Below are 24,422 nucleotides of genomic sequence, written 5' to 3'. Positions count from 1 at the left end.
AGCCTTTATCAAGCAGTTCTTGCAATTGCTTCTTTAGCTCTGCTAGCTCATTGGGTGGCATCCGGTAAGGTCTCCTAGATATCGGTGCCGTACTCGGTTGCAATTCAATGACAAATTCCACATCACGGTCAGGTGGCATCCCGGGTAAATCCTCCGGAAAAATGTCCGGGTACTCACACACCACCGGTATGTCAGCCAAAGCCTTACCCTCAGTGTGATTCATAGTGGAAGTGGTTGACTCAGGGTTTCTTAAAGATAAGGTCATGGACCCTTGGTCAGATGGTTTTATGTGCACAGAATGTGCATTAGTGTCTAAGAGAACTCCTTGTTCCTTCATCCAGTTCATGCCGAGTATAATATCCACTCTTTGAGTTGGGAGTACTATAAGATGTGCTATAAATCCTTTTCCTTGTAACTGGAGAGGCACTCGCCTGACAATTTGGTTGGTAATTAATTGGCCCCCGGGCGAATGAATATTGTATGGATTTGGCATGTTTTCTATTTTTAATCCGAGCCTAATGGCACACTCCTTGCTAATGAATGTATGAGATGCCCCAGAGTCAAACAATACGGTGACGGAATGATCGTTTACAGAAAACGTACCCGCCATCACTGGAGCTCCCTCAGGGATACCCTCGAGGGTGGTGTAGTGCACTTGCCCCCGCTTGAAATGAGCCACATTCTGCTTCTGGCTCTGCTGACCGGACTGCTGGCCCTGCTTTGGTGGCATTGGGCAGTTCCGTGCAAAGTGACCCGGTTGCCCACAGTTGTAACAAGGAAACAAATTGGGGCGCACCCCCGGCTGCTGCACCCAGACCTTCTGCTCGCTCTGCTGAGGAACAGGAGGCCTGACCGTCCCCTGCGGCTGTGTGTACTGGGGTGGCCGATACCCCCACTGCTGCTGTGGCTGGTGCAGAAAGGGGACTCTCTGTGGGCCTGACTGGACAAGGCGAAACCGCTGTGGGGCGCTGCTCGTAGATCCTGCTGCCGGTGCTTTTCTCTTTTTCTCTGCCTTATGAGCCAGGTGGGCGTCCTCCTGAACGATAGCCCCATTCACCAGCTCACTGAATGTGTTGAACTTGAACATTGCCAGGCGATCCTGGAGCTTGCTGCTAAGCCCCTGCCTGAAGCACGCCTGTTTCTTCTCATCAGTGTCTACATGATAACCAGCATATTGGGATAGGGTGTTGAACATCTGGGCATACTGCATCACACTGTTGTTGCCCTGCTTTAGGGCCAAGAACTCAGTCAATTTTCTTCTAATTACCCCTGCTGGAACATGATGTGCCCTGAAGGCTTCCTTGAACTCTGCCCATGTGAATTGAGTGCCAGCAGGAAACATAGCCACGTGGTTGTCCCACCACGTACGTGCGGGACCTCGGAGCTGTTGTGCTGCAAAGGCGGCTTTGCCCCCATCATTGTATGGGTATAGCGTGAATTTGGACTCGATGGTCTTAAGCCAGCTGTCGGCTTCCAATGGCTTGTCTGCTTTGTGAAAGAGCGGCGGCTGGGTTCCCAGGAACTCTTGATACCCAGGAACAGGTGGTGGGTGGTGTCCTGGCCGTGGCGCTGCCCCTTGCTCCACGAGCCGACGAAGGAGTGCCGTCTGCTCGTCGCGCCCAGTCAACATGGCCGCAATGGCCTGAGCCAAATCCGGAGGGTTCGGTGGTTCCCCCATTCTGCATCCAGCCATGGTTGGATTAGTCCCATAATTTTGATTATAAAACAATCAACCATGGAAGAATGCAGGGAGCGTAAATTAAATCAAAAAGCCAGGAATCTTTCGCAACCAAATCCGGAATATCCGGATTATCATCCGGAGTATCCGGACACCCCAAATCTGGACTATCCGGATTCTATTCCGGAATATCCGGACAACCCACCCGGACTATCCGGACATATGTCCGGAGTATCCGGTTACCCTCGTGATGGTTCGCACTGTTCCCACCTCCAGAATGCATGAAACTCTAAAACAATGAATGACATGATGCATAATCGCCCTACGTTAACCTCTCAACCAAACCCACCGTCTACACGCGACTCTAATACCAACTCTATAGGGCTTAGTACGATTAACGCCACCCAATTTGTTTTCAAATCAGAAATTCCCTGTTAACTTAAGATATTTTACAAAATAGTCGTACTCGTACCACCCCCAGTGCGTTTCGGCTCTGATACCAGTTGTGACGGAACCACCAAATTAAAACTCTAATTAAGCGTAATGGCCGTCATTTGAACACATCGGGCTCATTAGCTTAACGCCTTAATTTGGCGATCCTTTCTCAACCCACGGCCTGATCGAAACAACACCGGTAGTCCCACGCGAAGGTGGGCGCAGATGGTACAAGCACAACATGATACTTGAAAGTACAAACACTATAAGGGGACGAAATGTTAGGTTTTACAACCCGAGTTCAAATATACACATAATTTACAAAAGTTGCATAATTTACAAACTTTGCATCCGATGTACTAAAATTCAAACAGACTAGATCCTACATATACTCTAGCCTTCAAAAGCCCTGACTAACCATGACCGGTCAGACCGGCCCGCGCAAAAACAGAAAGGCTGAACACTCTGCCCACGAGTGTACATCCCGACAAAGTCCTAGTCTAGGGGGTCTCGCTCCTCGACCTGCCACCTTTCTGCATCCCGGCGGATAAACTTGACACAACAGGGGCAGAAGTCGACGTCCAAGTGTCCTGTAATAATAAATGTGGCAACAAACCCTGAGTATTCTAATACTCAGCAAGGCTTACCCGACCAGTGGGTATAACTTAGCCCACATATCTAGACATGCAAGGCTCTCTGGCTGGTGGATGTTTTGCAGGAAAGCATCTAAGGTTGAATTCTTACTTTCAATATTTTAGCCACAAGTTCTATATAGAAAGACTCTCATCTAATGTTGGCATATCTACACAATCATGTTGGAGCATTACAATAATGATTCAAAATAGTTCCATCATTTATCACTAACATCTCTAGTTCATTTCTACGAGGTGACAAAGAGATCAAGGCCCTCATAACCGCGAGACACGGCGAATCGATCCGATTTAACCTTGCAATGTGGACCTAACCAACACGGCACGTATAAGCCCCGTCGGACCACACGCACCAACCCTTCCCCTCCCCGCCTCGAACTACAGGACCGCCCCACCATCATATGGTCAGCCGAGCTCAACATGAGACCACCAAAAGTAATACATGCATCCTCAATTCTCTGCGACTACTCGACTACCCCAGTAGGTGAGATGGAGTCTTGTACTTTCGAAGCAAGGCAGTACTAGGCTTACCGGTTTCGACTACCTCCTACTCCCGGCATGTGGTTAGTACAAATTCAATCCCCGATCAGCACTGCCACAACGACCGGTCCTTAACCGACACAGACGGGACTAAGACACCCAGGAACCCTGTCCTGCTGCCATACCTATGTCTCCTCATCATTTCCCGTCCGGTCTAAATTCTCCATTTATTCAATATCAAACTCACAACTCAAGTACTGGAACATGAATACATCTTATATCTCGCGAGTAACCGGAAATTACTCGACTTCTAAACATCCTATATCTCGCGAGTGCAGGAGACCACTCGTCTTCTACCGGAAACATTAAGCATAGCACTTCTATCGTCCTATACGTACTAGTATATCTCAGGGAATCCTAAGGATCATGCAACTAGGGTTCCAAACAATCCCTAAAACGTAATGCACAAGTAATAGATAAAACATATACATAGTGAATCATAATTTAAATTAATAGGACATGCACCGGGGCTTGCCTTGCGTCTGCTGCTCCACACTGGGGTTAGCCGGGCCTTGGGCCGACTCCCCACGGACCTCCTGCTGCGGGGCTGGCCCCTGTGGCTCCTGTGGCAACCACCTCGTACACGGCTCCCTCGGCGGCAGCGGCTACACGTATGCAATGATATGAGAATGCATGAATGGGTTGCAATCTTAAAATAGCCAATGACTAGATGCAACCGCAAATAATTTACACAAAAATTGCATTCCCTGGCCCAGAACATTCCCCAAAAATCCGGAGTATCCGGACGAATACCCGGAGTATCTGGACCCCAAAGTCCGGAGTTTCCGGGGCTATACCCGGAGTTTCCCCCGGAGTATCCCAAATCCGGAGTATCCGGGCTTATACCCGGAGTTTCGCCCGGAGTTTTCAAAACCCGGAGTTTCCGGGCTTATACCCGGAGTCTCCGGGATTGACAGCATTTTCGCCCCAAAAACTGAAATCTTGATTTTGACAAAACCAACCCACCAAAATCAAAACCCTTTTAGATCCTAGTTGAGGGATGCATATAGAGATGATTGACCAAAGGAAATCACCTAGAACATCCTAAAACAACCAAATCGACGAGCCCTAGCTTCTAGTACCTTGAGCTAGTTTTTCTTGCAAGAAAACTCGAAAACGATGTCGCCCCAAGGTGGAATACTTGTAGAAGATGATCCCCCACGTCGAGTGAAGCTCCCTTGGCCTTGGAATCAAGTTGAAATGAAAGATTTTGGAATCTAGAGCTTGGGGAGAGGGAGAGCTCGTGAGGGAGGTGAGGGAGAGAGGTCACGGGAGAGAGTGAGAGTGAGAGAGAGAGAGAGAGTGGTATTTTCTATTTAAATGGTTGTGGGGTCCAGATGACCAAATTATGGAAATAGAAACTCCACGCTCGGAGTCTCCGGGCCAATGGCCGGAGTATCCGGGTGTTACAGAACCCCTTGGCGACGAGCCGAGCTTTGTGGTTGACAATGGTGCCCTGCTCATCGCGCTTGACCTTGAAAACCCACTTCAAGCCAATTGACTTGTGACCCCGGGGCAGCTTCACTAGCTTCCATGTACTGTTCTGCTCAATGGACGCCATCTCCTCCTTCATGGCCTTGAGCCAGCACTGTTCCTCTTTAGCTTCCTCAAACGTGGCCGGCTCCCCATCACCAGCGGCCAACAGCAGCTCCCCTTCAGCTGTTCCCCCCTGCATCCTCCAGAGGTGCTTCCCCTCTGGCATAAATGTCGTCGAGCAGCCTGAAACGCAGGGGATCACCAACATCATTGTCGGCGTCGAGGTCGAGCCCTTGGCTTGGTGGAGACACGAACTCCACCCCTCCTGGCTGCTGTGGTGGCGAGGCATCCCCACCAGACATGTTGGCTCCACCCGGCGTGCTCGGCGTCGCGCTCCGGATTGAGCCGACCGGCGCGCTTGGTGTCGCGCTGCGGCCAGCACCTCCCGGCGCGCTTGACGTCATACTCCGGCCCGTGCTCTGTGCAGCCAATGTCGAGCATGGCGTTGACTCGATGCTCGGTGGTGCCCCGCCCGCATCTGCAGCGCCCGGCACGTAGACGTACTCGACGATGAACGGGTCGCCGCCGACGTTGTCGATGTTCGTCTTGGCGCCGCCCTGATTCCAATTCCACGCGCGCCCTTCCTCGAACACCACATCCCGAGACACGTGCACCCGATCAGTGATTGGGTTGTAGAGCCGGTAGGCTTTTGTGCCCGGCTCATACCCAATGAACACCATCGGCATGCTCCTGTCGTCCAGCTTCCGCAGATGGCCTCCCGTGTTCTTGACATGTGCAACACAGCCAAAGGTACAAAGAAAGTGTACGGCAGGCTTGGAACCATACCAGGCTTCATACAGAGTCTTATCCTCCAAACTTCTTGTCGGCGCGCGGTTGAGGACGAAGATGGCCGTCGTCACGGCTTCACCCCATAAGTGGCCAGGGACGCCCATCGCCTTGAGCATGCACCGTGCCATCCCCAGCACAGTTTGGTTGCGGCGTTCCACCACGCTGTTTTGCTGCGGCGTGTACAGCGGGGTGAGGTGTCACTGGATCCCCTGACCGGCGCAGTACTCCCCGAACGCCCGCACTGTGAACTCCCCGCCGCGGTCAGTACGCAGTGTTCCCAGCTTGTGGCCGACCTCCGCCTCCGCCCTCGCCAGCAGGCGGATGATCGCCGTTGCCGCCTCGTCCTTGGTGGCCAGCAGCACCATCCACATGTACCTGCTCATGTCATCAACGGCGAGCAGGAACATCTTTTTGCCACCGGGCGTCTCCGGCATGATCGGCCCACACAGATCGGCGTGGACCAGCTCCAGTTGCCGCCTCGCCCTGAACTTGCTTGCCGCCGGGAACGGGAAGCGACGCTGCTTGCCCACCAAGCACCCGTCGCAGACTTGATCAACTTGCTCGATCCTCGAAAGGCCGCGCACCATCTCCCCCTTCGACAGCTTCTGCAGCCCCTGGAAACCGAGGTGTCCAAATCAGGCATGCCAGCGCCACGACGCCTCCTCGGTGTGCGCCGCCAGGCACACCGGCTTGTCGACGGTGAGGTTCAGGATGTAGAGCCGGCTCACCCCGTGCTGCACCGCTGCAACGAGCTGTCGCCGTGGATCCCAAATCTTCAGTGCGCCATTCTCCAGCAGGATCTTGAAGCCTTCTTCCTCCAGCTGGCCCAGGCTGATGATGTTCGCTGTCAGCCTGGGGATGTGGTACACGCCGGTGAGCCGCTGGTGCTCCCCCGTCTTGCACCTGAAGAGCACCGTCCCGCGGCCCTCGATGTCGACGGTGGATCCGTCCCCAAAGCGAACGCATCCGCGGACCCCTGAGTCGAGCTCCGCGAAAGCCGATCTGGCACCCGTCATATGGTTCGTCACACCCGTATCGAGGATCCAAAGGGCGGTGTCGCCGTCGCCCTTCTCCCCGAGCTGGATGTAGAGTTTGTCTTCGTTGAGGTGCACGGCCGCCGCCGGCGCTGCCTGCGTGACGGGAGGAGACGGAGAGGGATTGGCTTTCTGGGCCAACACAGCAGCGACTAACAAGGTGTGCTCCTGCTCCTCTTCCACTTGGGCTGCATGGGCCTGCAAATCACGTTTCCGCTTTGGGCACTCACGGGCCCAATGCCCCTTTAGCCCACAGTAGCGGCACTCGTCGCGGCCGACATCGCCGTTCCCACCGCGTGCGCCGTCGTCGTTGTGGCTGTCGCGCGCGCCATCACCGTTGCCTCTGCGCGCGCCGTCGCCGCGACCGCCTCGCGCGCCTCCCTTCTTCTGGCCTCCACCGCGTCCAGACTTGCCGCGGCCTCCACCACGGCCGCTCCGCTAGCCTCCCCATGAGGCGCTCGAGCTCCCTGATGCCTGCCCCTTGTCGGCGCCGATGTTGAGCCGCTTGGACAGTCGCGCCACCAGCTCGTCCTCCATCAGGTTCAACTGCGCGAGGCCGGTGCCGCCGCCGGTGAGAGCGTGTCGTTCCTCCGTGGCCTTGAGGCAACCGACCAGCTCCTCGACCGGGACATCCTCCACGTCGAGGAGTGTCTCGATCGACATGGCGATTTGATGGTACCGCGGCGGCGGCGCCTGAAGGAACTTGCGGACGACCGTCACCTCGTCGACCTCGTCGCCGAGAGTCCTCCGCTGCTGCACCACCCCATTGATGCGCACGGAGAATTCGTCGATCGACTCGCCATCCTTGAACACCAGGGAGTCGAACTCCCTGCGCAGCGTGTCTGCCTTGGCCCAGCGCACCCTCTCGACGCCAAGGTTGGCCGTCTTGAGGTCCTCCCAGGCCGCCCTCGCACTGGGCTTGTTCGCCAAGATCTCCTGGAGCTCTGGCGGGACAGACTTGCAGATGGCCTCAAGTGCCATCATGTCGTCGTCCACGAGGACGTAGCTGTGGTCGACGGCGCCCCAGAGATGCCGGCCCTTGAGCATGAGCCGCATCACCGCCGCCCACGTGCCGTAGTTGGTCTTGGTGAGCATCGGCCATCCGGCTCCCCCGATGTCCTTGATGCGACGCTCCACCGTACTTTTGGGTATATATGCAGCATATGCGCAAAGTCATATCACATTTGGTCCGTAGCGAAATGACTTGATATGAACAGGTTCATATGCAGACACTTGTTTTAGAAAATGGATAAAGATCCGACTTTTTGCATCATCCAATCCATACGGCCAGAACCATACGCGGACATAGAGTTTAGCAACCTAGTGCACAAACTCAAAAGCGAATGACAACAACTTGGCCACCAAAAAGTCGCCGGGAAGCTCGTCGATGTCGATGGCCAGGCCACGCGAGACCCAATCAAACGCTCCGGCCCATTTGACTAGTACTAATTAGCTAGCCTTCTAAAAAAAATGTACTAATTAGCTAGCGATCATGCATGACAGCCCCGACAAGTCTTTAGTTGAGTACGCGATGGCTTATCATTGGATTAGAGCTAGGAGTTCAGGATTGGAGAAAGCAACGGCACTGTCATGACGGATGCAAGCAAAATGGAGCGTCTGAGGTTGGATCTGGCCTGGCATATCCTTACGATGATTCTTAATCGATCCGGCCGGAATAGAGATATTTCCTGGTCATTTTCGATGCGATTACTCCAATCTTCGCCTCTCTGCCGTGCGTAGCTCAACTGCAGAATCTGTCCTCATAATAATAATAATAAAAACTGCAGACTCTGATGTTGAGAGAAACTGCGAGAAAGCTTATTCAGTCAGAGACCGTAAAAAAGGAGGTGCCGTGCCTGCTTGATTGTGATAGTGAGTTAGTGACAAACATCACTAGACACTACAAGTAATCTAAAAGTTAATTTTCGAACACCTGCTAGTATCGTATTATTGTCACATACAGAAAGAAATGAACATACAAGGACCTCACGTCAGCGAGCATACACGTCGATCTGCCTGCACCGACTGCGCCGGCCAAATGATTGGCACCGGTCGTCTGGAACTCTGGATGATCGGTCGCATCTCAAACAATTTAATCAGGATAATATTGCTTGCACTGGATTTGCATTTTTTTTTTGAAATTTAGCATTTGCATTTCCTTTTGATTGTTTTTTGAAACTGAATGGCAATCCAAGCCCTCACTGGTAGTTTTGCTGAAAGTCTGAAAGTACCATTTCATCGTCAGAAGGGAACATATCATGAACGGCTGCGTTTAATTTCATAGAAATCGAACAACTGGCCATCGGATTTCCCAGTTGTCCAACTAAACTATCATCCCATCAATAGGAGTACAAAATGTCCGGGAATTCACGGGATTAAACGTAACTCGTAATTAGCTAAAGATGAACGGGAGACATCGACAAGGAATTCCTTGAAAGGCAGGCGCGGAAGAAATTCCCCAACCTGCTTTAGCTTCAAATATACTTTCCACATGTCCTGATCGTGAGTGGAACACAACAAAATAAAAACTAAACAAAAAACAAATATTGTTCATCGCGTAAGATGATAAAGAAACACATCCACTTGCTGCAGAATCAAATCCTCAAAAGTCAAAGTCCAGAAGAAGAATTTCTCAAGACAGTTTGATGCCAATTTGTTTTTATTAAATATGCACTCGGTAAAAATTCAAACTACTGACGTGATAGTGTTGAGGTTGAGGGACACATGGAATAGAAGCGGAGCTGCTGGACTGGAGCATGTGGTTCTTGTCGCATTAGCGTAGCACAAAGCAAAGCCACTCCGGAAAATCTGCTTGCTAACCAAATTTCTTTTTCCTACCAGTCGCACCATCTGCTTGCTAACCAAATCTGCTTGTCCCATTAGAGCAGTCCCAACCCAGACTCTACTATGGAGTCTAATCCTCTTATTTATTGTGTTTTGTTGATGTGTTAGTATATTTATGAAAGAGAGAGGGAGAGAAATTAAGACTCCAAGTCTTATTTAGACTCTAAGTCTTCACGCAAATCAAGAATGAATGTGTGAGAGACAAGTGGACCATATAAACCAAAGTAACACACTTAGCATTGAAAAGTATAGTTTCTTGTAATGGAGTCTTTGAGGTTTAGACTCTATGAATGGAGTCTGCATTTGGACTGCCCTTAGGTGAAAAAAAAAGTTTTCAGGCAAACAAAACAGCAAGCCTAGTGTCACGATGACTTGTGGGACCCGACACCAAACGGTCCCACTAGTCGGTGTCGCACGTGTACCAACATCTGGTCCACGCTTCGCAGCAAGCAACGGGCACGAACCGAGCCCCATATCCCTATGACGTGTGGCCCCGATACGGCACCTATACAGGGCCCACCTGTCTGCTTTCCGCTTCCTCCAACCACCTCCCCCATGGCCCCAACCCCCACGGGGTAAAATCGGAAATGATTAAAAAAAGCGCCGCGCCGGCGGCGAAATTCGCACGCAAAAGCAAAGCAACTGCTTAAATTGAAAAAGAAAAAACAGAGCTCACCAATTCAACTGAAGAGCAATCACAACTACCCTACCCTCCGCCGCCGTCGCCGACGAAGACCTAGCTCCGTCGCGATGGCCGCCGCCGCCCGCGCGGGCCGCCGCGGCGGACCCGAGGCGCGCCTCCTCGTGGCGCTCCTCCTGCTCGCGCTGGTCGTCTCCGGCCACTGCCTGGACGCGCACCACCGCGGGCTGAAGCGCCGCCGCCGGAAGCACGAGATCCACTCCCCGATCAAGACGGTGGTGGTCGTCGTGATGGAAAACCGCAGCTTCGACCACATCCTCGGCTGGCTCCGCCGCACCCGCCCCGATATCGACGGCCTCACCGGCCGCGAGTCCAACCACCTCAACGCCTCCGACCCCTCCTCCCCGGAGATCTTCGTCACCGACGAGGCCGGCTACGTCGACTCCGACCCGGGCCACGGCTTCGAGGACATCCGCGAGCAGATCTTCGGGTCCGCCGACACCTCCGCCGTGCCGCCCCCCATGTCAGGCTTCGCCCAGAACGCGCGCGGGATGGGCCTCGGCATGGCGCAGAACGTCATGAGCGGATTCAAGCCCGAGGCCATCCCCGTCTACGCCTCCCTCGCCGATGAGTTCGCCGTATTCGATCGGTGGTTCGCCTCCGTGCCCACCTCCACGCAGCCCAACCGCCTGTTCGTCCACTCAGCGACCTCCCACGGCCTCACCTTCAACTGCCGGAAGGACCTCATCCACGGCTTCCCGCAGAAGACCATCTTTGATAGCCTCGAGGAGAACGGCTTGTCCTTTGGCATCTACTACCAGAACATCCCGGCCACGCTCTTCTACCAGAGCCTCCGCCGGCTCAAGCACCTTGTCAAATTCCACCAGTACAGCCTCAAATTCAAGCTGCACGCCAAGTGGGGAAAGCTGCCCAACTATGTGGTGATTGAGCAGAGGTACTTTGATTGCGAGATGTTTCCCGCAAACGATGACCATCCGTCGCATGATGTGGCAAGGGGCCAGAGGTTTGTCAAAGAGGTGTATGAGACACTGAGGGCCAGTCCTCAGTGGAACGAGACCGCCCTGATTATCACATACGATGAGCATGGTGGATTCTATGACCATGTTCCTACACCGGTTGTCGGAGTGCCCCAGCCTGATGGAATTGTTGGACCTGATCCCTACTACTTCAAGTTTGAACGGCTTGGGGTGCGCGTGCCCAGCTTCCTCATCTCGCCGTGGATTGAGAAAGGAACTGGTGAGTACTTCTGGTGTTGAAATTCCAATTTTCAAGTTCGTAAGCAGGGGTTATTGAGAAACATAAGATAAAGCGAATTTTTAAAATTGATATCTGGAGGTAGGGATTATTTATTAACTTTAGCTTCGGGTAGGAACATATTTGCTAAGGTCAGTTCGTGTATTATTTTGATTAGTACATCAAGCTGCAAATATGTTAGTATGATTGGATTCTTATTCTACAGTATAAGGACAAGGGCAATTTCTGTTCATCTGGCTCAGAAACATTCAGCCAGTGTAGGAGCTTGTGGCGTTTTCCCGGTACTAACTGCTGTTGGTAATCAAATGGGCTTAACATTGCAGCTTCTAGTATGTAGACTCTGTATAGTCATATGTCAACTTGTGTTACTCGGCAAACACCCTATATCTGGCAAGTAGCAATCCATGTGGATAGTTTGCAGATAAGCAGCATTCCATCCACAAACTGTTCTCATCAAAAGATCGGAACTGCCATCTATGTTATTCTGATGTCACCTCTCTGCCATATTTGTCCTCAGATTAATTTTAACAAAACTAGGAAGTTGAACAATTAGCTGAGCTTTCTTACCTAGAAATTATGCTTATGTATTTTGGAAGGAAACAATAAGCTGTATGTTTACAGCCACAGAAATATATGCTCATGTTCTTTGCCATTTTGTTTATCTTGCAGTAGTAATGACTTTACTTTCCATTTGTGCAGTGATCCATGAACCAAATGGTCCACAAGAAAGCTCACAATATGAGCATTCGTCCATTCCTGCAACAGTAAAGAAGCTATTTAATTTACACTCTAACTTCCTGACAAAGAGAGATGCATGGGCTGGGACCTTCGAGAACTACTTCAAAATCCGGAAGACGCCAAGAACTGACTGTCCTGGTATATTTTTGGTTGGTTGGTATATATGCATGTTATGCCAATAGCTTGAACAATTATGGCATTTTTTTTGGCATTATAACTGCTATCATCAATGATTTTTTTTCACAAAAAGGCTAAGTAATTCTTGGAGTTATCAACGCTAATATGTGCTAGCTGAACTGAGTGACCAATTCTATCTACTAGTAGGATCCTAACTGGGCATTCTTTTTTTTTCCAAACAGAGAAACTCCCAGAGGTTACAAAATCATTGCGACCATTTGGCCCTAAGGAAGATTCATCTCTGACGGAGTTTCAAGTGGAGTTGATTCAACTTGCGTCACAGCTTAATGGTGATCATGTACTAAACACGTACCCAGATATTGGCAGGACCATGACTGTCGGGGAAGCAAACCGCTACGCAGAGGATGCTGTTGCCAGATTTCTGGAAGCTGGTAGGATTGCTCTAAGAGCTGGTGCAAATGAATCTGCTTTGGTGACAATGAGGCCTGCTCTCACCAGCAGGGCCTCAATGTCCTCTGGTTTGTCATCAGAGCTCTAATAGATTGTTCAGCAATCCGTGCACAAACTTGGCATCATCATTCACTCCCACTCTACATCACATCAGAACTGTTTTGTAATGTGCTAAGACCTCTGTTGGTGTAGTGCAGGATATCAGCATCATGTAATGGATAGCTCTTAGGCATGGTTTTGTAAATAGACGTCGTGATATTGGACATCTCAGGCTTGCCCTTCGTCAGACTGTCATGGTAGCACTGAGATGGAGCTCGTCAGCTCGAAATACCATCGACTTATGTGATATATGTAAGACCGTCCACAGTGGAAGGAGCAAATGAAGGAGCAAATACACTGTTTGACACTGTAGATGCACTGTTTGGCACTGTAGACAGAGAGGGCGTGGGAAACGAGGAGGGAGCAAATTTGCTCTTGCTCCCTCCGCTGTGGTCAGCCTAAGTCGCCTGCTGGATAATGTGTAGCGGGGATTTCTAAAACATTCTGGAATTGTACCTATTCAGTCTGTACTGTACCTGCTTGTTAATCAGTGGAACTGCACTTTGGGATAATGTATGATATGCATCTTATACAGGATGTCGATTTCTGCTTTGGATGATGTGATTTGTATGTACAGCTGTTTCTCTCTTTCTTCTCATCAAGGTTTATACAGTACAGCTGAGTAGATCAACAAGAATCAGCAAAAGCAAGATGCATTTCATATGGGGAAAAAATGGTTGGGGGCAAATGGTGCAACCGTATCAACAAGCCTAGTCATAATCCACATGTCCTTTTGCTCTTCCGTACGTAGTGAAATTTTGGCACCCTCTGGTTCTAGCTCGTTAAATGGAGAAAATGGTTCCTACTGTAAGTGAAAGCAAAACTGTGCATCACCTCCTGAATTCTCTCTCAGTTCTTTCCGACGAGGTGCACAAGGTAGCCCGAATGCTGGTGCTGCACTTGAGATGCCACATGAGATGCACGTAGTTTTCCTAACGTTGAGATGGCTAACCACGCTTTGCCGCAGCCGCAGTGATTCCGCGGCCGATTGTTTAGTTAATAATGGGCCATTTTGTCCGATTCTCTGACCTGAGCTCAAGTTCCGCGGCCTACGAAGCGTGGTTTTTATATTTTTATATTTTTTATTTTCGTTTTTATAAAAATATATTTTCGATTTGGAAATTTACAGGAATACCCCGGCCGCCCACCTGGCCGCCCGGCAGCGGGGCGACAGGGGCATTTTTGAAAAAAAAATCGCGGAGAAAATTGCGCGCAGGTCCCTAGGGCCGGTCGCCCGGCAGCGGGGCGGCCGGCCCTGGCCGCCCGGCTGCGGGGCGACCGGCCGTAATTTTTGCAATTTAGCTCTTTTCGTGAAAGAATTTCACATATGTACTTTTTTTGTAATTTTTTGCAGAAATAGACCATAGGGTCGGCGCCGAGATAACACGTCTTGGCGCCACAGATCATGGCGCCGAGGTGCCATGCACGCACAACCAATCTAGTGAATCTTCGAACTTGCCTTTAATATTTTCGGACCTTTTCAGGAGACTAGAATACTGTGAACCACACATCAAATATAACGGTAAGAATTAAGAACTAAAAACTGCACTACACAATGTAAACCATAGGAATTACATCATAATACAACGTTAATGAAACACACATCAGACATGCAGTGGCATGACAGAACTCGTTGCAACTACGGTAAACAGATTCTGAACTAAGCTAACATGCCTTTGGTAATTTAAAAAAACACAACGATGCAGCATGTCACTAGCACTAGGTAGTCCTAGTAGCCGTGCCCCCACGTAGCAAACTGCATTGAGCCTTCTCCGCAGTATCCAACCATTGTAGGTGGTGCATGCGGTGGTGCCGGAGGGGCAGGGCCCTTCTTCTTGTGACAAGGGCAGTTGCAGTAAGGAATAGTATATGGTTCATCCTGTGAAGCGGCAGCATTGCTAGTATCATCATCTTCGTCGTCTTTGTTACCCTCGCTCACTTCCTCGTAATGGTTCACCTTTCATTCCAGATCAAAGATCTTTATCTGGAGGTACTCGATGAACTCCTAAACTGAATCAATTGTTGCATGATCGACCCACCTGGTAAAACCACAGTTTTCTGGGGTATCTGAAGACTGCAAAATAAATTTCATGTAAGGTGTCTCAATGAAGGTAAAGAAATAAAACAACCAAGTATTACCCATGCGTATGGGCATTTGAAGAAACGCCGACCGCCATCCATCCCATCGGTGCACATCTGCACTAAGCAGTCCTCACCATGTCTGCATTTTGGCCACGGTTCTCTACGGTTATCGTATTGTCGAAGAGGAGTTTCATTGGTAAATTCACTCTTGTGCTGTGGCTGAAACTCAAACACTGGTTCCGGAAAGTAATCAGGTCCAAGAGGCCCCTCCCATATTATGGGGTTCTCTTTCTTCCCCCTTTTCCTTTCCCAAAACCGTAGTAATTCTTCCCGCCAGACCTACCTCCAGACATTGGGTATACAATGAGCTTTGGTGTTTGAGTGCTGCTGGGAGTTCACAAACTTCGGAGTATTTATAGGCGCACAAAGGTCTGATACCCGGAGTGTAGAGTGTAAATGCACCTGAAAAGCCTACATGACAACACAGAGAATAGGCTAGCTGACCGAACACTGAAAAGGCTAGATTCAATTCTCGAACTGACTACTCGATGCATCTCTGTGCATGCAGAGCATCTAAGTGCATGCAGACTCACAGCACTGCATCGCTGCCGCTCGGTCGATCGTGCCTAGATGCCGCCTTCGTCACTACGCGCCACAGATCTTCGTTGTAGAATGACAGTTCCATCATCCTCGCCCGAGAGACTGCTTTGAAGGTGAGCTGGTGTGGTTGCCATGTTGTCACATCTTTTTGAAATGGTGAAAGGACGCTGATATTGGGCTGTCGTCTTTTGTCACATTTGTCTGGGCAAACAATGCGACATATGGGAAACCCGTGATCGCCGTGCTGAGCAGTGGCAACCTGTGATCTCGTACTCGCAGCTAGATACACTATGATCCCTATTTTGAGCTATACGAGCGTGTCACGAAGTTTACACTGTATGCGGTAGTCGTCATCATCGTCGGCGGGATCTCGGCCGCTAACTCCTCCCGCACCTAACTTGTCCTTCATTAAATCACGGAAAAAATTCGTAAGAACTTCCCTTATTTCACGAGCATTATGGAACCCACAAACATAACAAGTTCACATCAATAATATCTATAGAAACAAATGATAAGTAAACTACCACAATCATAAACAACCATAATAACAATAGAGAAACAAGTGCCAACAAGTAACCACCCCTACCATTCCGACCTCTCTTACGTTGCGCGTGTACGTGATATGTAGGGTAGCTTTGACGGTCTGGTGGCCTCACGTCTCTGGCAGGACGGCGTAACAAAGCCACAGGTGTATGCAAGCTGGGATCATCGTCATGGGCAGGCGTAGCAAACAACCGTGTAAAGTCGTCGAAGGAGGCCGCGTCGTTGTCTTCGGACCACCCTACAGATCACAAAAAAAATTTAAGCAACATTCAATAGGTTAATGCAATTCCGTACAAATTATACTACGTACCCTGTGTTCCAGGTGGTGGTGGTGGTGGATAGGAAGAAGCTCCATCATATCCTCCTGGTGGCGGCATAGGGTGATACGAAGACGGCCCCGCTACGGTGAACTGTTGTGATTCTGAGTATAAATAATAACGTATGAGCCTTCGACCATAAAACATAAGCAAATACAATTATGCACCACATATTTACCTAAAGTCCCTCCAGCTGGTGGCATAGAGGTAAACTTGGTTCCTTGAAATGGAGCCCCTTGCGAGGCACCTGGCCCTCCATAGGGCTGAGAACCGGGGTACCCGTACCCTGTGTGGAGTCGTATTTAAATACTGCATATAAACATACGGATCGGTAAATATCACACCATACCTTCGTACTGTCGGTGGTATAAGGGAGGCTGCTGCCATGCGGGACCACAAGAAACCGACGTCGACGCTTGCGACGATCCGTAGGAATCCTCGTACTCCGTCCGCGTACCAAAGGCCTGAAGGATGCCTCGGGCTCTATCACGTTGAGTGGTCCAAGCCTCGAGTTGTGCCGGCATGCTCATCATAGACCCGCCATGAATCCTCATTACATTCAGTGAGCAATCTAATTCAAGCAACCTACTGGCCTCGAACTGCAACAAAAAAAAACTTAGTATACAAATCTTAAAAGATCGAAAATGCCGTCAACATTTACTCACCGCCCCAGCTAATGCCTCATCCCTGTGTCGTGCATAGCGATCCTGCGAAGTCGCAACATGCGGCTGTGGATGCATGTCAACATACATCAAACGACAACGAGTCTTCGGTTCATACCAGGTCAGGTACGCCCGAAACGAAGGCTCAGTGTGTGGACCGATATCCTCAGCCAACTGCTCGCCTGCATCATCCCACGCAGCTACCCATGTTTGTAATCTAATGACCCACATTGTCGAGAAAGGATGTCCAACTCTTGATAAACTGCACGTTAAATAGAAATTAGTTTCACGTTATTAGTACATGGGGACTTATACATTTTTGTTACCTATGATCGTGGAGCTGAACACGATCCAACGCTGAAGACACAGGGAAAGACTAGCGTCGACCGAACTGCCTCATGACTCTATCCGGGCAGTGGGCCTCAACTGCAACGTCGTACACCAAACCTGTAGTAGTCATCCATAGGCCCTGGTCCTGTGTGCACACCGAAGATATCCCAAGCGGTGCACGTGCGACTATAGCCGAAGGAATGTATGGCTCCGACACAATGTCTTTTAGGGTCAATCGATCAAATTCGGCAACAAACTCAGGATAAGACCGCCGGGTCCGTACATGTGCCCATGTTTTCTGCAAAAATAAAAATTATGTGTCCATAAGAAAGGTATTGAGGGAACATGTATGACCATAGTATGCATAGAATATAAATTTTTATCTGGTCCATACCTGTCGAGAGTAACAGAGAGTCCCCATGGTGGGTCTGTCGTCCTCCGTGTCACCATACATATCCGGCTTGTACGGTGACTGGTCAATCATGAGACGACCGATAGCAATCCTTTCGTAAGACCAAAGCTGTAGCAGAATTGGGCACCCCGTTAGGACAGCATTCCTCTCATTCTGCCGTGATGCCTTGCAGAGTCCACGATATGTGCATGCAAGAACCGCCGAACCCCAAATATATAAGAGTATGGCATCCTCATCTGCATCGGCGATCTCCTGTGCGTAGGGCAGAAGCACCCAATCCACACAGTGGCCATGTGAGTTGTTGAACATGATGTACCCAAACAACCACAGCAGGTATGCCTCGAGTGATCTAGTCACGCTGTACCCATCAGCATTGGCTGCCAACAGATCCGGCTGCAATGAAATACGAACATTGAAAATAAAAAACACATGAGGTATTTCAAAGCCATAAAATACATCAACACATCGTTTTGTACGAAATTGTACCTGAAATTGTAGGAGCCATGACTTGGAAGGACCTTTCGACTGTGGGTGCTCATTGAAATCTTTAGGATCAATCGTGGTGGCAACACCTGCAAAACGTTCCTCAAGATCCGCCGGCCACGTAGAAGGTACCACGCGGGGCCTGACAGCGTCTCCGGTGATAGAAAGACCAAGCAGCATCGCAACGTCCTGCAGGGTCGGTGCCATCTCCCCACAAGGGAGGCGGAATGTGTGTGTCTCAGGTCTCCATCTGTCAACGAGAGCTGAAAGTAGAGACTTGTCTAGCTTCACCATAGCACTCTCAGCAAGACGAGCCACAGTGAGAAGACCTGCCTCGCTCAGCCTGCATCATACAGTGCACAAATATTAATACATTATATAACGAAATGTATAACGGATAAAAATAGAAAATAGACGACATATCACTTGGGCACCCATCGTGGGTCTACAGGAATCAACTCTGTAGGTGGACGTGGACGCAGCACGTTTAGTTCTTGGTGCTGAACCTTCGCAAGGAAGGACCGGTGACCCGAGTCTATTGTTGGGTCCAGCAACGCAGGAGTAACCCCGGCCATACCTACCACGTAAGATCAAAACAATACAATACAATCACACAAATTTAAATATTTCTAATAGTTCCTTATATTTTCTAAATAATTTCTAAGATTTTCTAACGATTTATAATAATTTCTAATATTTTCTAACATTTTATAAATTTTCTAATATTATCTTGCAATTTTTAAGATTAATTCATTAGATTGCTAATGTACTATGTCAACGCTAATCACTACAAGTAACTACACCTAAATGTACCACTAATCAGTCCTAATAATAATTAAACTGATTGCTAATCTACTGTTTCAACAAAATAGTTTCTATAATTTTCTACAATTTTCTAACATTCTCTACAATTTTCTAACATTCTCTACAATTTTCTAATATTCTCTATAATTTTCTAATATTATCTTGCAATTTTTTTGATTTTCTAATACTTTTCTAACAATTTTCTAGTATTTTCTAATACTAAATCTAACACTAAATTTACTATATCAACGCTAATCACTACAATTAACTGCACCTAAATGTACCACTAATCACTTCTAACAATAATCGAACTGATTGCTAATCTACTGTTTCAAAAAAATAATTACAACATAATCTATTTATAAAATGTAGAAAATTTTAGTTACCTACAGTCGCCGGCTTGAAAATCCGGCAGGATTTCGCCGCTTTGCCTCTCCCTCACCACTCCTCTCCCTCCCTCCCTCTCTTTTCTTTTTTTCTGGATTTTTAGTGAGACAAATGAGGGGGTGAGAGGCAGCCAACACCTTATATAGGGTTGGGGGCGGTCGCCCCGCAGGCGGGCGGCCAGGGCCCGCCGCTCCTCTGCCGGGCGGCCTGGAGGGTTGGCCGCCCCGCTGCCGGGCGGCCGGTCCTCCAGAGACCTCGGCGCAATTTTTTGTCGACTTTTTTTTTCAGATAAGCCCCTGCCGGGCGGCCAGGTCCCGGCAGCGGAGCTTGGTATATTCATGTAAATTTCGAACACAAACATATATTTTTGTAAAAAATGAAAATAAAAAATAAAAAAATAAAAAAACCGCCCTACGAAGCTGCACACACGGGTTGGGCCGCCACGCCACCGCCCATCGTGCCATGGTGGCAAAGAAAGTATTCGCACCTTTTCTCAAAAAAATAAAATATTCGCACCTGTACAGAGGACAGATGGAAAGTCATCCGGTGGTCCCCAAAAGACATGGACACACACCGCCGAAGCCGAGCAAGATATTTTCAGCGGTTGGATCCATTTGCAGCAGACTGCATCGATAATCGATAATAATTAAATTAACGTTGACAGTTTTGTCGCCCCGTGATGCATGCAATGCATCTGAGACCTTGGGAGATAAGGATCACCTGCAATAGCCTAGATGCCTTTTCCTTCTTTTTATTTTTCTTTTGTGCTGATTGGTGGGGGGGATCCGTCCGTGACTTTGGGCGACCCAGAGCAGATAAGCAGAGCATAGGATAGACGTACGCTGCCACGCTAGGGAGCGACGACGCTATCTGCCCACGCCGGCCGCACCCTCGTCCCGTCCGGTACTTCTCCGGTGGACGGCGGTAGCTTCATTTTGCATTTTTGCATGCGCGGTTACCGCTGCAACTGAATCGCTCCTGTACAAGTACAAGGCGTGGATGGGATGGGATCTGTATAGGTGAACCTGTGTACAAGCCAATCTGTATGTACTGCACACTGCGCGCGTCCCCATCGGCGCGAATTTTTAGAACGGAGGGAGTAGCTGGCAGGGATTTTACACTCAGGGCCTGTTTAGTTCCCACCTGTAAACACAAAAAAACTGTAAACGCAAAAAAGTGTAAAGGAATTTTGCTAATTTGAAGTACTAAATGAAGTTTATTTATAAAAATTTTTGTATGGTTGGGCTGTAAATCGCGAGACGAATCTAATGAGCCTACTTAATTCATGATTTGCAACAGTGATGCTACAGTGGTCAGGACTTGAGTATAGTTACACAACGGTAGCATAGTTATTAAGCTCCATGCATGGTTTGTTGAAGATACCAGAACACCGGACCGCCCGGCTTTATCGTAGATAAACAAAACTTTAATTTTCCAGGTCCTTTGATCGAGTGATCCATACACTACTGCTCCTAGTAGTAGTACGTACTAAGGTCTTTGTTTAGATGCATAAACTTTTAGGTACAAAGTACTATAACACTTTTGTTTATATTTGGTAATTATTATCCCGTCATGCATTAATTAGACTCAAAAAATTCGTCTCGTAAATTATAGACAAACTGTGTAATTAGTTATTTTATTTAGCTACATTTAATACTTCATGCATGGGTTGAAAGATTTGATATGATGGGAAATTTTATAAAATTTTGAAGGCAACTAAACAGAGCCGCCTAAGAATCATGGAAAAAAATAATGCACTAGCACTAGTCTGCATTAGAGATAGGGACAAACACTGACACCCACCTGTGTCATCATGCTTCATCCATAGACATCGTCCTTCTCGTCCTTTTGTTATACGAAACCCGTGGGCTCTGCTGGTAATCCTGTGTGCTCTGCAGCTGCCGCCGTGCTAAACCGGCCGGCCTCCTAAATAAAGTCAAGCCTCCGTGCGTGTATAAGAAAAGAACCCGACCACCTGCTACGCTGAGGCTTATCACTAAGCAAGTACAGTACTAGTCTCTCTCCATACGCCTCACCCAGTTTAAAGATCAAGACTCGCTCACGACCTGAGTTTCTTCTCCAACTCAACCCTGTGCGAATTTGTTCTCTGCTAGCTGTGGTACTTGCTTACTTAGTTACTTGGACACACATACAAGAGAGTGAGAGTCGAGACGATGGGGTCTCTCATGGCTGGCTGGGACTCGCCGGATCTTGGTGACGACAAGAAAGGTACGCAAATTAAAGATCTCTCTCCGCTAGCTGTCTTTGGTGCATGTTAGCTGAAAATGCTCCACTTCACGTTGCTGGCGATGCCTTGAATACTAGTATGTAGCTCCTACATCATACAGTATAGGAATACCAAGTTTTGTGTGTGCCGATGGATCTGTCTGTCTGATATACTATATATTAATTAGTTCACGCGCGGCGGAACCGGTCGCTGACCAAGGAGGAGGTGGAGGCGTTCTGGAAGCAGCGCCGGAGGTCGGAGGAGGCCGAGAGCCCATTCGGGAGCTTGGAGTCCCCGGGCGGTGGTAGCACCAAGGCCGCCGGCGCGTCGTCCCCGAAGGTCCGCGTGGACGGCTTCCTCCCCGGCGGCGGCGCGGACAGCCCCAGCAAGAGCCGGGACTGGTGGACGCGGAGCAACTGGGCGTTCCTGAACGAGCCGCCCCAGGAGGAGCCCTCCGGCAGGGCGCAGAGCTACACGCCGCAGTTCCACGTCGCCCGGATCGCCACCAGCGACGCCTGATTATTAGTGATGACCAACGCGCGCAGCATATACTCTAGCGGTTATATGTACACATATATGTATGTATATGTACATATATATGTATGTATATGTATGTATATATATGTATATGTATGTATATATATGTATATGTATATATATATACATATATATATATATATATATGTGCGGCGAGCGAGATCCGATCCTAGTGTTTGTGAAAATCGTGATGCTCATCGTTTGTACATCCTTTACAGTAGTACGGGAGATTTTCCAATGTGTACCCTAAAACACATCTGTATATATTTATAAGTTTGGTGAAAGAAAGCAAAAAAAAAAAAAATAGTTTGCGCGCGTTGGTGCAACTGCCTAACCTGTAACCTCTCCGAGTCTGGGGGTACAAGACCTTGTTTGGTTCCAGGACTTTTTTCAGAAGTCCTTATCACATCAAAAGGAATTTTACTATTTTATAGTATTAAATAAAATCTGTTTATAAATGTTTTTTTGACAGCTGAGTGCTTTTTCGCGAGACGAATCTAATGAGCCTAATTAATTCATAATTTGCTACAGTGGTGCTACAGTAACCATTCGCTAATCATAGATTAAGATACCTCATTAGATTCGTCTCGCAGTTTAGCCCCAGGGTTCTGCAGTTAGTTTTATAATTAATATTTATTTAATACTTCTAAATACTAAAAAGTCCCTAGGACTTTTTTGAAGTCCCTGTTCCTAAACACCCCCTAAATCATGCGTGAGGTTCCTGTGCAGTCACTGCACGTGCAGTCACTGCCATTGACACGTGGGCCCCACGGCACATGGGCCCACACGTCAGCGGCAGTCACTGCACGTGCAGTGACTGCACGGGAACTTCGTCCATAAATCATAGGTCGTGCCAACGCGCTTGTAGCGCAGTGGTGGGCACTCCCGTTGTGGAGGCCACCCGCCCGGGTTCGATCCCGCTCTGGTGGGATGAATAACTGGGTGTGGCACAGTCGCTCCTCACTGGTTCTGCTATGTTCGTCAAAAGGTTTGTCTCTCTCGGACATGGACCAGGGTTCGGAGAATTTTCCGCGACCGGGAGAAGCCGAGTCGCTTCCTCTTAATGAAAAATAGTGGCTCCGTTCACACCCCTCCGGCCGCGTTTTTTTTAAATCATAGGTCGTTAACGACATATTCCTACAATCTATACTAACTACGGTGTACTACAAATGCCTACAATATCAACAGCGGCGGAGGAAGGCCAAGGGGCTACTATGTCTATGGCCCTATACTTTGGGCCGATTCCTCCATACCATAGATAGCCTCCAGTATTACGCTGGTATTTGTCTCTTTTTTAAGATTTTTTAATTACGCCAACACGCCTAAGGCCCCTACGACCAGTTGGCCGGCTGGGGCTGGCGGCACCCCCCGCGGCGCGGGTTCGAGTTCGGGGGGTTTCTCGGTCGGGTTAAGAGCCGAGGCTGTTGCTTCCTCTTAATGAAACACAGGTGGGGACTGTTTCAACCCCCGATCGAGTTTTTTAATTACGCCAACACGGAGCGTACGAAGCTCAAACATCCTAGGCCTGACGAATAGGATTCCTGTTGGTTGGGAAGGCCTGTGTTCCTTGCCATCCTAGGCCGAGAGCCCCAAAACAGAACGGCCATCTTTTCCAAGCTCCACTCCCTACCACCTCTTAGTCCTTTATCGTTGGCTCGTCGCCACCGCGTGCTGCCTCCCACCCATGCGAGTATACCTACCTAATCATGAGCCGGCCGACTCGATGAACCCGAATTGATCCGCCCCAAAAAAGCGAACCCGAAAAGTGTATGGGCTGGGCACGGGTTTACTTTTTTACCTAACCAAAGATTCAGGTCAAGCTCGAGCTGCAATTTAGCCCGCGGGCCGGCCCGATGACCCGAAATTATATTGAAAAACTCATCTTTCCTGTGCAGCCCATAAAATTTTATGACCCATTCCAACAAAGAACTCATAAATAGATGATTCTAACTCTAATTTTCAATCCTCCCTTCCCTCCCAGCCATTCAATCCCGGAGCTGCCGCCATCTCTTCGTACTCCCCTCCCCAACTCCTCCTCCTGTATACTCTGCACCGACTACCGAGCGACGGCGGCCAGGGTGCAATGCCGCGGCCCGACGGGCAGTGCGCGGCTAGGTGCGGCGGTGAGCAACGCACGGGCAGAGTGCACACGAAGGACGGCTAGGCGCGGCGGCGGCGAGCAAGCGCGGCCA

General features: G+C 49.2%; 2 protein-coding genes across 2 annotated transcripts; both read left to right on the top strand.

Moving 5' to 3' along the window:
- Positions 1-10,116: 10,116 nt before the first annotated feature.
- Positions 10,117-13,402, top strand: LOC120649228 (non-specific phospholipase C1-like). The gene is made up of 3 exons (XM_039925971.1): positions 10,117-11,403; positions 12,121-12,297; positions 12,519-13,402. Exons 1-3 carry the CDS (start codon positions 10,257-10,259, stop codon positions 12,833-12,835), a joined length of 1,641 nt encoding a protein of 546 aa, XP_039781905.1. The 5' UTR covers positions 10,117-10,256; the 3' UTR covers positions 12,836-13,402.
- Positions 13,403-21,350: 7,948 nt separating this feature from the next.
- Positions 21,351-22,561, top strand: LOC120649227. The gene is made up of 2 exons (XM_039925970.1): positions 21,351-21,695; positions 21,881-22,561. The coding sequence occupies exons 1-2, from the start codon at positions 21,641-21,643 to the stop codon at positions 22,210-22,212; spliced, it is 387 nt and encodes a 128-aa protein (XP_039781904.1). The 5' UTR covers positions 21,351-21,640; the 3' UTR covers positions 22,213-22,561.
- The last annotated feature ends 1,861 nt before the right edge of the window (positions 22,562-24,422 follow it).

Source organism: Panicum virgatum, chromosome 9K (assembly GCF_016808335.1).
Source record: "Panicum virgatum strain AP13 chromosome 9K, P.virgatum_v5, whole genome shotgun sequence".
In the NCBI taxonomy this organism is placed as follows: Eukaryota; Viridiplantae; Streptophyta; class Magnoliopsida; order Poales; family Poaceae; genus Panicum; species Panicum virgatum.
The sequence above is the reverse complement of the archived record's forward strand: the minus strand, read 5'-3'. Positions and strand labels throughout refer to the sequence as shown.